Source organism: Ovis aries, chromosome 12 (genome assembly GCF_016772045.2).
Source record: "Ovis aries strain OAR_USU_Benz2616 breed Rambouillet chromosome 12, ARS-UI_Ramb_v3.0, whole genome shotgun sequence".
NCBI classification, from domain to species: Eukaryota; Metazoa; Chordata; class Mammalia; order Artiodactyla; family Bovidae; genus Ovis; species Ovis aries.
In genome coordinates this window covers 11,805,887-11,821,969 of record NC_056065.1, presented here as the reverse complement: position 1 = coordinate 11,821,969, position 16,083 = coordinate 11,805,887, and the positions used below count along the sequence as shown (strand labels likewise).

Here is a 16,083-nt window from a genome sequence, read left to right as displayed (position 1 = left end):
TTCTTTTTTCCAGGAAAAGAACATCATTTTCCTAGCTAAGTTAATGTTGCTTTAAATACAGCAGGGAAAAACAATCAACTTGTTACTGGTCCCTGGAGCCTAATTGGTGAGGACAGAATGAGACTGCTTGCTACTTGCTCAGGAGAGAACGGAAATCAAGCAGGGCTGCTGTCGCTGTGCAATTAGGAACTGGAGATCAGGGTCCTGAGAGCATTACTGATTTCCTGGGAGGCCAAGAGAACAGAGTCCGAGCAGCCGCCACATGGAAACAATAACTATTGCATATTAGTGACTGAGCTTTTTAAGATCGCACATTAGTGACTGAGCTTTATAGGCTGGCAGAACCATGATTGTAACAAAGGCATCTTTAGCGTCAATCACTTGAATGAATGCAGACAAAACTGAAAGCTAGTTTTAAGTGCTATTTAAGCACATTCTGTCCTGGGAACAGTGTCCGATGCTCTGTTGACTTGCTTCCAATATATGTTGTCACTGTTTCTGGCTCACACAGGGGAGAAGCCAAAGTTAGATTATGTCTAAATTGGCAGCAAGTCAGAGCCGACAAGACCAGGAGGTGAGTCAGGGCTCGGTGGCAGACACGGGGCTACACACTAGAACGTGGACCTTGAGTGCATGACGACAGATCCTGGCTCTGCCAGGATGCAACATGGGAAGGCAGTGCAGAAGAGAGGGTCGGGTGTCAGGCTAGTGGCAGATTCAGAGTTGAAAGAAAGCAGGAGCAGACTCCAGTCATCCTGACCGGGGCACAGGTGGAACGAGCAGAAATCCACTCAGAAACCAAGGGGATCCAGGAGAGGCGAGGCAATGCAATGCAATGCAATGCAATGAAATCCCTCCTGAAATGCAAATCATGACTATGTGCTCACCCCAGAAAAAGGGCCTCATCTCTTATTTGGTGACACAGTGAGGACTGTGGCTAACAGACTAGGAGTCTGGGCGGTTTCTTAGAGCAAGATATTATGTATGAACGACAAAGAACTCAGATGTTTCCTACATTTTTAGTAAAAATTCCTTATCTTTGTAGATAAGAACTTGAATAAAACGTCTTTAAATTCTTTAATGAAAGAATGTAGAGCTAAAAAAATTGCTTAAAAAATGCTTCTGTGAAAGACTAAAGAGGATACGTCTGGCATATTCACCTCACCCGAGACTGGCTTTGACAGATTGTTCCAATTCATTTTTCATTTCATTTGTCTTTTTGAATTAGCAAACAGGAATGAGCATTTTTATACAGTACTAAGTATCACTAGAAATGTTTTCATAACTTATTATCTAACCATTTAATGTTCAGTTTAAAGGAAATAAACACATTCTAATTGAGTTTTTCTAAGTATCAGATGAACACAGCTAGAAATAACTGCTGAATATGATTATAAAATTTGGTTTGAAAAGAAATATACCTCTGTGGGCAGCCAGAAAATAAAAGTTTCTACTTCCATAGAAGTTCTTCACAGCAGTAAGTGACTATTCCATATGCTCTCAAAGCAGGTTTTGTGGATACGTCAGAAAATCTCCCACATGGGAATGAAAACACTGCCACAGCCTGTCGACTACTGGCTACACTTCTCTGAAGAACTCACCAGTGCTAGTAGCCAAGACACTAGGCGTTTCTATTGCATCTAGAATATACTAAGAAGTTCTACCCTATGAAAGAACGGCAACAACTAAGTAAGTAGGACACACTGCAAATAGTAGGCTTATTTCTTAAACTACCACCACCACCACCAACTATCAATATCCAATATTTCATTATTTTATTCCTATAAAGTTCATTTTGGATTTTAACCATACAAAAATATTAAATATTAACTGACCGTACGCATTTGAACTTGTGTGACTTTGGACTTAGTTTGGCTGAAATAGAGTAAATGCAGATCGAAGTTAATCAGAAAAAAAAAAATAGCCTTTCAAAGGCAATGGTGATGCAGAGCTGCATCACCAGAAGCCCCAGGATCCTGGCACCCGCCTCGACCTGACACCCCTGAATCAGTCACACCCTCTTAGGCACCAAGAACTGCACTGCTTCAGCCCATTAATTGTCCTGACCTACGCTTTTCCAGAGAAACCACAAATGCTATGGGATCTACCACAAGCGTCCACATCTGTTCAGGAATCCTTCCAGGACTGCCCTCTATCTCCCCACTCTTACTCTTTGTTCCACTGGCCCACTTTTTTGTTCCCCAGCCCCTGTTGATACCCAGTTTTCACTCTAGAGGAAGCTGCTCCAGTTTCGTTGGGTTAAACAGTCTTTGAAACTGCCACTCATTCAGAGTGTTACTTTCAGAAACTTCCTGCCTGCTTCCTGCACCCAAACCACGAGAAAGAGGAGTCATTCCTGAATCCCCAGCTCGGTGCCTGGAGAGTCTCAAATATTCTAAGCTGGGGAAGGAAGTGCATAGCTAGAAGCCAGTGAAAATGACTGCATTCAGCAAATGACCCGGATGGTTCCCAACTAATCCAAACCTCACCCTTTATTTCCTGCAACATTGCTTCATCTATTCAGCTTCTGACTTTCTGAAGTCTGTCTGCCTTTTCTACTCCCACACTTACCATTTAGGCTTGACATATTCATTTCCCTGGGTTTAAACCTCAAAATCATAAAATACACAAAAATATAACCTTCTACATCATCTTCTACATCATTAGGCTCCTAATTACTTTAAGAAACACTCCATCAACCACAGCCTACTCTTCTTTCCTACTGTTTTATTTAGCATTCTTCCACCCCCTCTCCATTTCTCTCGCCCCATCACCCTACTCCTCTCCCGCCCCCGGACACACACATTTACATCAGACATAGGACAGGGACACTGGCAATCTCACCACCCTCTAAATTCACCAGTCCTCATCTGCAGTGCTGTGCTGTTTAGATTATAACAGGTGTTTTAACAAATTGGAGAATAATGGGAAGTCCCAAAACTACCCTGGGAGGAACAGTTGAAAGAACTAGAAAGATTTAACTAGAACACAGGCCTCTTTAGATCTTTCCCTTGTTATAAGTCTTTAGCAATTTGACTGCTCCAGATTGATTTTAATAGTTCTTGATAATTTGATAGCAAGTGTTTGCTGTGGTAGCCAACTTACTGGCATTCAGTTCCCTGTCTTTTTAAAGAGATATTTTAACTTTAAGCTATACATTTTCTAAACCTAGGAAAATTAATAACTGGGGGGAAAAAAGTTGACTACTACACTGAAGATTTCATGGAGCTACGGCTTCCAATCATCTGATCATTTCATATGGGCTGAAGATGTTAGATAGAACCTCTTTATCAGCAATGCATTGCACCGCACAGCACTAATTTCCATAGACGACACAACCCCTCTTTGCATAGATATGTATGTAAAAACAGAACATTCAGTACAGAGGCCAGAGTGCCATCGAAGGTAATTACAGGGACAGTAAAGTTCTTTTATGCCAGCAAAAACACTGGGTGTTTCAGGGAATTTCAGAACCTGATTTCAAAAGGATCATACAGGGAAGAACTAAACTTTAGCATGGTGGACTCCTCTACAGCATATATTTGTAAGTATGAGATTCTGTAAAATAGCTGAATACAGTGATGTTTGCTCGCTATAAATGACTGCTGGATGTTTATTTCAACAGCAGAAGTGTTAGCAGTTTCCTTCTATGGAAACAAAGAAGCAGACTAGTAAACACACACTGCGTGGCCTAGGGTTTAAATACTTAAAACTTAAAGTGACATGTGTATAAATGAAGCTTCTAACGAGCAATAAAGGAAATATTACAGTTTTAAGAGTATGGTCTCTCATTTTGTGTTTTCTGAGTGATTGTGTGTACATGTTTAGATAAGAATATAAAGTCACGTATTTCAAAATTGTTTGTTTCAAAAACCATGCATTACTAAATGATTAGTTCCATCATATAATAAGCTGTACTGATTTCAGGTGTAGGTTGTTAGTTTCTATGAAACATTAACTTGATTTTATGAAATTTCTTCATTCTTTAATGTTATGCCTAAGCACAACTACACATACTACTTTTTTTAAAAAAGGCAATAATTTTGTGTGCAAAATTTTTTTGCAAACAAAAAAATTTTGTTTTACAAACAAAATCTCACTAAGATAAAATTTTTTTCTAAATCTTATATGACATGTTACACTGTACAATAAACGCATTTAAATGCCAACACAACTTATGAACAGAAAGACCATCAGGACAAAAAAATGGTTTTAAATGTGTTAAAAGCCTCCATTTAAGAAAATGTGTTTATTTTCCTATTAGTTTGAGAAATTTCATTTAAATATTAGAGGAAATTGAATCTATTCCTGGCATATTATATATCTGACTCTATTAATAATAATGCATTTAAAACCAGTCTACAAATTCAATCTCATAGATAAAAAATAGTCTTTCTTTAAAATAATCAGGAAAAAAGTTGGAGGCGACTTTTCTATGCTTACTATCTTACTATTCTATGCTTAGACAGTAAAAGTGCACACTAGTTTTATCCAGATGATATTAAATAATAGGTAAATTAACACAGTATTAAGAAAAAATAATTTTAATAAAACAATGGGAAATACAAATTAACAGTATAGGAATTTTTATATCAATGCAGGAAACTAAAAAAAAAAAAAAAAAAACCTAAATAGGGAGCTAATAAAAATAGGGATAATCATAATCCAGTACTTACAAAGTGGAAAAAATATTTGCTTAAAATGTAAGGCAGGGTATTTACAGAAATCTTTGCCAAATATGTGTTCTTCATAAAGCACATGATAATTTTTTGTTTGTTTTTGTTATTATTTTATCTTCAGGTCAATGGAATTTTTCCACATATCTTACCACCAATATGAGAAAAAAATGATTATTGTTGATGTGAAGCTTGGTGAGTTTCTCCAATTTAAATCAATTTATACCTTCTCAGTTTAACTCATTTTTTTCACAGGAAACTCTTTTTCTTGTCAAAACAGAATTGTAGTTCTATGGAATAGCTGAGGCTCATTTTTATTTTTACCAGTAAATGACCATGTGTGCTCTAATTTAAAGGGTCTAATTTCACCAAAAATGTTCTTAATTGGATTTAACTATAAGCAGGACAAATCTGATTTATCAACAGGATATTTTAATCAAATTCTAACTGTTAAGAACTATACTTTAAATTTTCTTTAGAATTTACTCCTTTGGGGAACAAAAATATTTCTTAAAAGTTTGCGATTGTAAATAGGGAAGTGTTTCACTCTGTCACTCCATGTTTTGGTAACTCTAGACGTGGATGCGCTACTTAATGATAAATATCGTTGAATGCAAGGCTGCAGACGTTTCTCTTTAAAACCACTAGTTATTTTGGAAGTTCTTTGTCCTCACACTGTGAATTATATTTTCTTCATTTTGTCAGATGAAGTTCCCAAGTCTGCCTTTTCTATTCCCCTTTTAGAGGTATGAGAATGATAATTTCTAAAGTTTACCTGCTCTCCATCTTCCAGAATTTGTTTGAAATACTTTGTTTTCTGTCTCCTTGTTTAATCTCCCTTTTCCTTCATGTTGAAGACTTATACATTCCTTTACTATAATTTTAGTAGTGTTGGTTGGAAGAAGTAATAAACTCAGAAGTTCAATCTGTTCTAGTACTAGAAACTGGGTTAAACATCTGTGCATCTATCTCTTGGTTTCAATGTCGAAGGCATTACGAGGACATGGGGAGTGTTCCGTGATACTCCAGCAAAGTGGAGGTGCATATTGACAGTGAATCCAGCAGCAATGGAAAGGGGGAATGCAGGCATGCAAGGGACACGCAGTCCCAGGCATCTTACAAGATAAACGGCGTGATTCCAGTCACCAGGACAGTAACCAATAAGTTCCATTTCTTAATGGACTAGAAAACCAGAAAACGTCACCAAACACAGCTTTATGTGTTTAATTAGTGATCTAATTTTTCTATGTAAAATACATCTTCTACATAACTCTGTCACTAAATATTTATGAAGGAAGATTACAGGGAATGTACGCTAACACACTGAAACATAAATAAGATTAACTGGAACAATGTAGGAAGTCTGAGCTGAACTTTACAAAGAGGAAGGAAGATGGTCTGGCAACGCATGCTTCCTGTGCATGCAGAAGACTTAGGAAATACTTTCTGAGGGGCAGGGTATAAGAAGCCGAAGGAGGATCAATCAGGTTAACTGGAACAGAAAGATTGTGCACACGTGCTTTTTCCCTAAATATTTGCAGTTCCATTTTAGAGAAAAGGAAATTAGGCAACTGAGAGTTTAGTTAATACACCTAAGTTCACACAGCTAGTAAGAGCCTGAACTCAAGCACATGTCTGTCTGGCTTCAGAGCCTGGGATTACTTTAATGCACCCTGCCGCTTCTCAGAAGCTGCAGGAGCCCCCTAAACGCCAGTGCGCCTGGAAATTGACCTTTGCTGTGCTTCTGACCTTGTGGGTGTTGCACGCTAGAACTGCTCTGCTTTTGTCAAACAGGTCCATGGAATTTTTAAAAGAAAATAGGATGACTTATCAACAGACATGGACTTTAGATACACAGATCACCAATGTATGCCTGTAGAGCCAGAAGATCAAGCAAGGTGACAATGAGGTATAAAAACTATGGGTAAAGTAGAGCTGGGAGCGTTAAGTCCAGGCCAGTGGAAGGCAGAGATGACCAGCATCACTGACAGGAAAGGCACACGAAGGAAAGAAGTCCTCCACCATCCTCCCACTTATAAGACAGGCAGAGAGTCATCGGGGAATCTGTGTCTTAGAGGCCATCACAGAGATGGAGAATCTTGAAACCTGGACAACATTAACATAGTTCAGGGTCTGTCTGATTTACACACAGGATCAGTTAAGTACCGCCAGTCACTCCAATGGTTTTCTCAGCCTCCATCATTTCAGTGTTAATCATCTTCAGTCAGATTTGTTCTTCTAGAAAAAGACTTATTTTCATCACACTATTATTTAAGGTCCTCAGTGAGTTATTCCTACCAACAGATTAGAGCCCAGCACTGAAGGCCATCCAGAATCTACCTGCATGAGCAAACACATCCCTATAATAAACTCTCCCTTTGTTTTAATTTGCATGTATCTATATTTGCACTCCAGAGTCCTAATTTTGTCCCATCCTGCAGAGATATTTAACAATCTGTCCCTTTGTCCCCCTGAGAGCAGAGACTCATACAGATAGTGGAGTCCATCAGACCACAGCACCCATAAGCTCTCACCCAAACCTGTGAATACACTTAGATTTGCTCCTGCTTTCCCCACCCCTCCCAGTTACCAGGAGAGAGTAACTTCCTCCTGCGCTTCCACCAAGACGTCTCAAAGTCCAAGCTCCCACATTCTGAATCCCTCCTCCGCCTCATCTTCCAGAAACCTGAAATTCTACTGATTTTCTCTCTTTCTCCTACGTCTTCATCTTCTGCCCATGGTTACCACGGCCAGCCTCAGGCCGAACCACTCCCAGTGTTGACTTCGTGAATGATGTCCCCAGAGATGTGCAGGTCAGGATGGCCACACAGCACAGCCCTGCCTCTCCATCTCCAGTATGCCTTTCTATCTACAGCTGTCAGAAGGAAGGAATGAAGGAGAGAAGGAGGGAGGGAGAGAAGGAAGGAAGAAAGAAGAGAAAGAAAGTGCAACAGTCTATACAAGCAGCCCTATGTGTGTCCAGGTCTCCATTCCCTCTTATTTTCTTCCTTCTTCTTGCCCTTGCCACTCCACTGAAACCACGCTCACTGGGGTTATAGATGACCTTCTTGCTTCTGATGGACAGTTGCAGTCCTTTGTTCTCTGAATCTCTACCCATCTATCTCTAAGAGTTAGCCATTCTTCCCTTTTGATAGTTCATACCTTGGTTTCTGTGACACTTTATTATTCTGATTTTCCTCCTGCAAGCCTCTCTATATCAGTCTCCTTCTGAAATATGTGTGTTCATTCATCTGTCTGGAGCCACCTGCTTTTCTCAGGTTACACTGTCTCCTGGACCATCTCCCCTTTTCTTTTGGCTTCTCCTATGTGTTTTATGAAAACAGCCCATGTTTACTTTGAGGTTGAATCTCTTACCTGAATTTGTTTTCCTTTCTTTCTCCCACCAGGAAGAGCCAATACATCATGTTTGGGAGGATGAATTACCATAACATGTTGATGTATCCCTTCCCACTATTTCTGATGCCGCCTTCCTCATCTAAGCTTGTACTGTCCCTCCCCTGGACTCCTGTGGTTACCTCCTAACTGGTCTTCCCAGTTCCACCCTGGCCAGCCTACAATCCATTCTTCCACAAAACCAATTTCAAATGTTAACACGCCTATGCCATATTTTCAAACTTGCACTGACTTCCAGCTTTTTACTGTGAAACTGATGGTATGGAAGGTCTATGGTGCTTGGCTTCTCCCTCCCTGATAACTTCATCTCCTGCCATACTCCTCCTGCAGTGAACACTTCAGAACCTCTCTGAGCTCTCCCTGCCACACTGTGGACTCACACAGTGACCACATCCTCTCATTTCCTCAGCGAGGATTTGACCTACTGCCTCCTGACCTGAACCCAAGCTGCTTCTCCCCTTCACTCAGCAGTCCCTGCTCATCTCCTAGGTTCCACTTCACCTCAGTGCCTTCTCTCACCACCTCCAAGGGCCGGTTAGGTTCTGCTTCCGTGTGTACTCATGGGCCCTGTGCTTTCTGTCCCAGAGTCCTCACCACATAAATTTTCACTGCCTGTGAGTGAAGATGGGAAGAGGAAAGACAGGATCTATGTAGACCCCTGGCAACCAGAACTTGACACATAACAAGTGTTCAACAGAGGCTTCCCATGAGTCAATAAAGACTGATATAAAACTGTTTATCCTTAATAACTCATTGTAGTTAAGTGTGAATATATATTTAGCAAAATATTTCCAGCCCTCATTATAAAGTGTAGATTTAATTATTTTTAACAAGCGTTTGAGTTTTTTCTCAAAATCCAGAATTAAAAACTTTCTATGCAATACATTGTCAGATAAAGCCTGGGCTGACTAAACTCTACCTGAATTTTAAAGTCAAAGTTACACTGACCGGAGTGGGGAAAGTCAGGTAAGCAACACTCCACTCAGAATTTGCCCTTAAAAAAAAAATCTTACTTTTTACTTGGCTATTTACAATGTTTTATTTGGTTACCTACAAAGAGGCCAGCTCTTGTTCCATATATTGAGAGATCTTCCTATAAAAATGAATTACTTGACATGAGAAGACTTGGAAATTGGTGAATTCATTGTTGGGAGGCCCTACATGGAAAGATTTTTTTGGAAGAGCTGTATTTTTTTAAAGATGTTATTAGAGAACAGGTGGGCCAGATGGCTTCTAAAGTCACAACTCAAAGTGTGTATATTCCTATATTTTCAAAATTATTTATGACATATTTATGAGTCATTTTGTTCTCATCCCTACAGTAGTTGTGTTCCATTAACTTCAAGAGCCCAGCCTTGTTTTTTATGATTAAACTTTGTGTGTTCTCTAGAAATAGACTCTAACATATAGTAATTTTAAATGACAAATTATTAAGCAAATGCTGCATTTCTCTAGAAAAATGAGCAGGCGGAATTGTTGGATTTGTAAGATGTGCAGAGATGAATCTAAGAGACCCCCTTCAAAGTAAGTCACGTGTAAATTCTATTACCACTTTAATGCATATTTTTCACATGATAAGTAGGTGTCTGTTTATTCAACTTCTGTCAATACATTTTGCTCAGAAAGTAAAATCTGCATTTACACATGAGTAATTCCTCCAGAAGGGTAGTCATGTAGTACACTGAAGTTCCATTTTCATTAGTCATGGTTTACACTTGAGAATTCAGCAAGTTAATGTTTTTAGAGAGCCTTTTATGAACAAATATTCTTAGATTTTTTAAAAGTCCTATATAGCTAAAACTTTACATGTAAAGATGAGATTCTTTGATCCAAAATATTTACATAGTTCAAGTCCTTTATCTACAAAGTGCCAGACCTTATCCCTGGTTGGAAAAGGTGAGACTGGAGGGATAACCAAATGCTCATCAAGTGTCCAGGTCTCTTCTACATTTCGCCATAACTCAAAACGCAGCTGTTTGGATGGGGCAGTGGCTACACTAAAGCGGAAAGTGTAAGGCCTGAGGAGGGTAACAAACCATTTGAGTGGATTTCCTCACCTCAAAGAACCCCCAGGTGGAGGATCCCTGTGAGGTTAGCCAGGGAGCCCAACCATCTGCATGGAGACTCAGTTGTGGACCACGCCCCCACCCCCATTACCATCGGAGATCCTGGAGTGCAAGCTCCCTCCCTGAAGTGCCCAACATCCAAAGATGCTGACCACCTACCACATTTATGGGGAATGGAGAGTCTCTGGTGGTGGGTGGGAGACGTGGGAAGACCCAAAGCTCAGCATTTCAACTGACCAGCTGATACTGCTGAACTGCACAGACCTGTGTGAGAAGAAAGAGGAGAAGGCTGGTCTGGGGACAGCTTCCTTCGCTTCTGCTGATAATTTTCATAGAGCATCACCATCAATGCTTGGCTTCCTTCTTCCTGTCCTGGAGACCCATCCTCAGGGAAGGTGAAGGCCAAGGAAAGAAAATTCATGTTCCTCAAAAACCAGGAGATAACGGTTACTTGATAAATGTTTTATATTCTTGACCTGACTTAATTTTCATGATAACTTTGTAGATCATAAAACGGAAGCTTGTAAATTTTAATTTAGACTAGTAGCTATTGAGTCCAGCATAGGAATTAGAACCAAGGACTGTCAGACTCCAAACACTCCTCATTCCTCTCTGCGCAATGTCGCAATGGCTCAGATGTTTCCGTATCTGTTTGGTACCTGCTCTCTCTCTACCCAGAAGACGGAGGGAGCACAGAAGTGGAGGGTGTTATCAGAGAATCTGGTAGATGAGGGAACAAATCTGATTAGGATTATTCTGATAAGGGAAAATGGTAGCCATGCGAGAACATGAAATAGGAAAAACCACAAGCAAAACTGGGATTAAATCAAAACCAAGTTTAGCTTCACAACTTTACCCCTAACCATAATCACCCTAATCGTGATGTATCTCCATAAATCTCATGCCCCTTGGAGGCACAGGAATTCCCTTGCCAATGATCACCAGCACCAAACTCTGAGCTACCCCAAGACAGCAATGGCCTCTTCTCATATCATGAAGGTCTTCTTTCGTCCTACATGATGACTAGGTCTGCTTTACACCTCACCAAACGCTTTTCATCTCACTGGATTGAAAAGGTTATTTTAGGCTTCTGTTTTTAGAGTTCTAATAAGAGAACAATGAGTCAGACACCATTTCATGGAAATGTTTGTTGAAAGTGATCTCCACGCAGTGTACTGTTAAGCCTCAGCAGTGATGCAAACAGTCCATCTAGAACTAGCAAACGTCATCTGAAGGCTCAGAAAACAAAGGATATTGGACCATTTTAGGACTCCCAGCATTTTCCATGTCTCAGATTACTTTTTTTAGCCTCTTTAATATGCCTTCATTGTGTTAAGTACCTGATGGCTGTCCCCTCAACAATGAGTGCTAAGCTAACTATACCAGGTAACAGCCAATGGGCAGTGCTTGCTGATATCTGTAGTGGCCTTTGATTAAATGCAGTCATTAAAATGAGGAAAATTAAGAATGTATCATAAACTGAATGGCAGCGAATGCACCGAGTATTTTAAAGGGGGGAAATAAAAATGACTCACAAGTAAGAACAGTCACTTACCAGTTCACCTCAAAAAGACCACTAAAATGAACAGAAATGAAGTCTTGAAGCCAGTATCTTCCATGGATATTTTCAAAACCATAAATAGCTTTTCTCATACTGTTTGGATCAACTGTAACTTGACATATCATTCAGAGTAACAAAAACTAAAACCCTCAATATGTTAAAAAAAATCAAATAACCAACCAAGCAATATTTATACATAGTAAATATGGAGTTACTAACCTTATCACATGAATGCAGGCCAATAGGTTTTGTGAATAAACTCTAAGATTCTAGTAAACATGTCGGCAAACACATGGCTGGTGGCAGCGGCACAAGACCGATAATCCTTTTTAAAGCATTGGTTCTACTCCTGTTAATCTTGCAAGGAAGTATCTTATCCGTGGGCATGGCAAGCCTCAATGACAGCTGGGGCATATTTGGCTTTCTTGGTAAAAAAATTATACGTTATCAAAACACTCATTGAGAATAATTCCATACACTATGGAATGCTCCCTTGTAGATTACTGCATGGTCACTGCAAATGATAGTGACTATCAGTGATTATAAACTTAAAGTTATAACTTATAGCACTATAAATGGTTATTAAGACAATTGTGAAGACAGAAAAGGTTGATTAAAAGGGTGTGTGTATGTGTGTATATATATACACATATGTATGTGTACATATAAATATACACCCACACACACATGAAACATGCACACAAACACACATACACACATGATCAGAATGATTACTTCTCAGTTAAAAGCACACAAACATGCCCACAACCAAAATACTAAAAAGAAAGACATCAAAACATTAACAATGGCAATTTGGGGTACAGAGACTATAGATTGTAGAACACCAGTTCTTCATCTTTTTAAAATTCATCTTAAAACATCTTATCAGGTTTTCAAGTTTATTCTACATTTATATTTTTATTATTCTAACCACTTAGTAAAAATAAAATGGAAAAGATCACTGGGAAACAAATTTCCATCCAAAACTATACAAAAAGAGAGTACAACTATATTGTGACATTATTTTCAAGATAGCGTATTTCTACTTACAGGGAAAAAAAAAAAACAAACGCTTGAGAATATTTTAGTACAATGAGAATCTTTTGTTTCTTTTCAAAGCCTTACTCTGGAAGAGGTATTACAGTGGGCCCAGTCTTTTGAAACATTGATGGCTACAAAATGTGAGTATCATGTGTATGTCATTTGTTAATAACTAGTCAGTTTTATGCTTGGAGGAAAGCAGGCACTTGATGATGTACATGTGCTGCTAAAATAAGAAACCTGAAAATAGTTTGTCGTGTCAACCACTATTATTTTCTTTGGTGTTAATTAAAGCAAGATTAGTCACTGGGTATGTTTATTTTTCACGAGTTTATGTGTAAAATACCATGGAAATATGCTTAAATAGTAACATACTGAAATATACTGCCTTACTGCAGCTTTCTAAAGTTATAATTTTTTAAAAAAATGACAATTTGCTGTTCTCAGTGTCTTGAAAAGTAGAATAAATTTGAGTTTTGATGTTGTAAAACTCCTCAAATTTTGCTTCTAACTTTATCAGGGTCTGACTGAAGTGAGACTTTATATAAGTCCATATTTAGTTATATGTGTCAGCATTCAGATTGTATAAATGGCAATAAGTCCATATTTAGTTATATGCGTCAGCATTCAGTTCAGTTCAGTTCAGTCTCTCAGTCGTGTCCGACTCTTTGTGACCCCATGAATCGCAGCATGCCAGGCCTCCCTGTCCATCACCATCTCCCGCAGTTCACTCAGACTCCCGTCGATCGAGTCAATGATTTCATCCAGCCATCTCATCCTCTGTCGTCCCCTTCTCCTCCTGCCCCCAATCCCTCCCAGCATCAGAGTCTTTTCCAGTGAGTCAACTCTTCACATGAGGTGGCCAAAGTACTGGAGTGTCAGCATTCAGATGGCATAAATGGAAGATGATAGCAGTGGATGTGAGGAAGATAAAGTCAGAGGCTCAACACAGGAAACTGAAGGAGCAGTCAACTGTGCTTGGTTGGGAAGTTGGGAGGCTGCAGGGAATGATAAGGGGCTTCTTAGATGGTGCAGTGGTATAGAATCCACCCGCCAATGCAGGAGATGTGGGTTTGATCCCTGGGTGGGAAAGGTCCCCTGGAGAAGGAAATGGCAACCCACTGCAATATTCTTCCCTGGAAAATTCCATAGACAGGAGAGCTTGGTGGGCTACAGCCCATGGGGGTGCAAAAGAGTCCAACACAACTGACTGATCACACACACACACAAGAAATGATAAACACAGAAGACAAGTACAAAGAACAATTAGGGGAAACTCAAAGAAAATTCCTTTGTTTGCTGGACTTGGCAATTTTTTCAAAATGCCATTTGTTCCCCTCAAATGTCTGCTAATGATTTATATCTCTTCTTACTTGAGAGTCCCTGTTAGCCTCTCTGTGACTGTTGAATCTGTTCACACCTATTGACTGCGGAAGTGGAGTTGGCTGTGCTTCCAGTTTGGGCTTCCCACGTGGTGCTCATGGCAAAGAATCTGCCTGCCACCAAGGCAGGAGACACAAGAGCCCCAGGTTCAATTCCTGAGTCAGGACGATCCTTTGGAGTAGGAAATGCAAACCCACTCCAGTATTCTTGCCAGGGAAAGCCCATGGACAGAGGAGCCTGGTGCCCTGCAGTTGTTCTGGGCAGGGTACTTCCTGTCCCCAGGGGCTCGCCACGCTCTTCTGACTCCAGTGCTCCACCTGGTCCCGAGACAGCTGTTGCTGCCTGGCCTGCAGGGCCACGCGCAGGCGCAGAAGCCTGGCCCCGCCTCCTGGACCCTCGGCCAGCTGCCCTGGCTCTCGTGGCCCGGCAGGGCTGGGACCCATGGTCCCGGGCTCCGTCACCCGCTGAGCCCACCTGACGCAGCAGCCCTTCCTGGTGAGCAGGGAAGCCCGCACCTTCTTTGATACCATCACCCTCGCCTCTCACTTTTCAGGGGGACCTCATAGTCTGTGATCCAGTTTGCCAGCATGATTGCCGACTTTAAGATACTCTTTCTGGTCAATTTTAGGACACTGGTATAGAAGGAAGAGATAAAGGTGTAAGTTCAGTTGACTACACTATAATAATTTGGAGTTCAGTCCCAACCACCAGCTATCCACATTGTGCAACGTTGCCAAGATTAATTTCCCTCCTGGAGTTTAGTATTCTTCATCTGTAGAATGGTCTGATGTCATCTCTCCCTTCAGCATTGCTGTGCAGGTTAGATATACACCCCCTCGCTCAGTGCCTGATACAGATGAGGCACACAGTGATTGAGAGTTACTTTTCTTAGTAAAAAGTGCTTGTTTTGAATATCATTCCTTTTTCTCTGCTGCCTACTCAGAAGTCCAAAATCTCCAACATGGTTCAGCTCTGTACCTTACCCCAGTGCTCTTGCTAACACGGACCTTCAGCTCTGTCCCTTAACATACATGCCCTTCTGCCCATGTGATGACGGTTTCACCTTCTACGTCCATGACTCCCTGGTCCAGCTCTGCACTAAGTCTTCTCTGGCTCCTTATCTACTCTGCCCATCCTTAAAGGAAACAGTCAACTGCTACTTTCTCCTCTTGGAAAGCTCTTGGAAATATTTTTTTTTCCTCTCTTCTATTAGTTAATATCATTATTTACTTTGCTTCTAATTATAGCTGTTTTGTGTATTGGGTTTTTTCCCATATCCCCTTTCTCACTAGATTATAAATTCCTAAGAGCACAGATCACTTCTCATTCACCTTTCATCTTTCCTCCCAGAGGCCAAAAGCATGCTTTGTACCTAATGGGCATGCAATAAGTGTTTAATGAATAAATACGAGGCCAATGCTACTAAGAAAAGATCAAACCACCAAACCATATTATGTAAGAATTTCTGTGCCAGTCTTTTCAGCCCTATAAACAAAGTAAATGAAATTAATTACTTGGGGAAAAAATTTCAAGTGAGATCTTGGCTACACTTAGCAACTTCAAGATCGAGCATCATGAGACTAAGTCTAGAGAAAAAACAAGCACAGGGAGACAGCATACCGCTCTTTACAGAAAGCACCAAAACAGAGTAGCAATCTTACCAGAAGTTGAATTACTGTGAAATTCATGTACAAAGTCAACAATCACACAATTAAAAGCTGATAAATCCTTTTCTGAGACATGCAATCAGAAAGATAAAACTAAGAATATAAACACTGAATGTGCCAGAGAACAGAGTGTGTTTACATTAACTAAGGACAGGAGTAAAACGCTTCCTCCAGCTAAGATGTGTAGATGCCTCCATATAGATTAAAAGACAGTTTCTAACAACATGTAGTTCAGAAATCCACAGGACAAAGTTTCTGTCAAGGGGCAAATTTTG

General features: G+C 40.2%; 1 protein-coding gene across 1 annotated transcript in view; it reads left to right on the top strand.

Annotated features, from left to right (window-relative positions):
• The first annotated feature begins 3,390 nt into the window (after nucleotides 1–3,390).
• Nucleotides 3,391–16,083, top strand: part of RGS13 (regulator of G protein signaling 13) — a 25,013-nt gene continuing 12,320 nt past the window's right edge. The window contains exons 1-6 of the mRNA XM_042257072.2: nucleotides 3,391–3,544; nucleotides 4,801–4,871; nucleotides 6,471–6,585; nucleotides 8,983–9,056; nucleotides 9,546–9,614; nucleotides 12,837–12,898. Of these exons, the coding sequence (XP_042113006.1) occupies nucleotides 9,550–9,614; nucleotides 12,837–12,898 (127 nt within the window). The 5' untranslated portion in view covers nucleotides 3,391–3,544; nucleotides 4,801–4,871; nucleotides 6,471–6,585; nucleotides 8,983–9,056; nucleotides 9,546–9,549. The remainder of the gene's footprint in view (nucleotides 3,545–4,800; nucleotides 4,872–6,470; nucleotides 6,586–8,982; nucleotides 9,057–9,545; nucleotides 9,615–12,836; nucleotides 12,899–16,083) is intronic.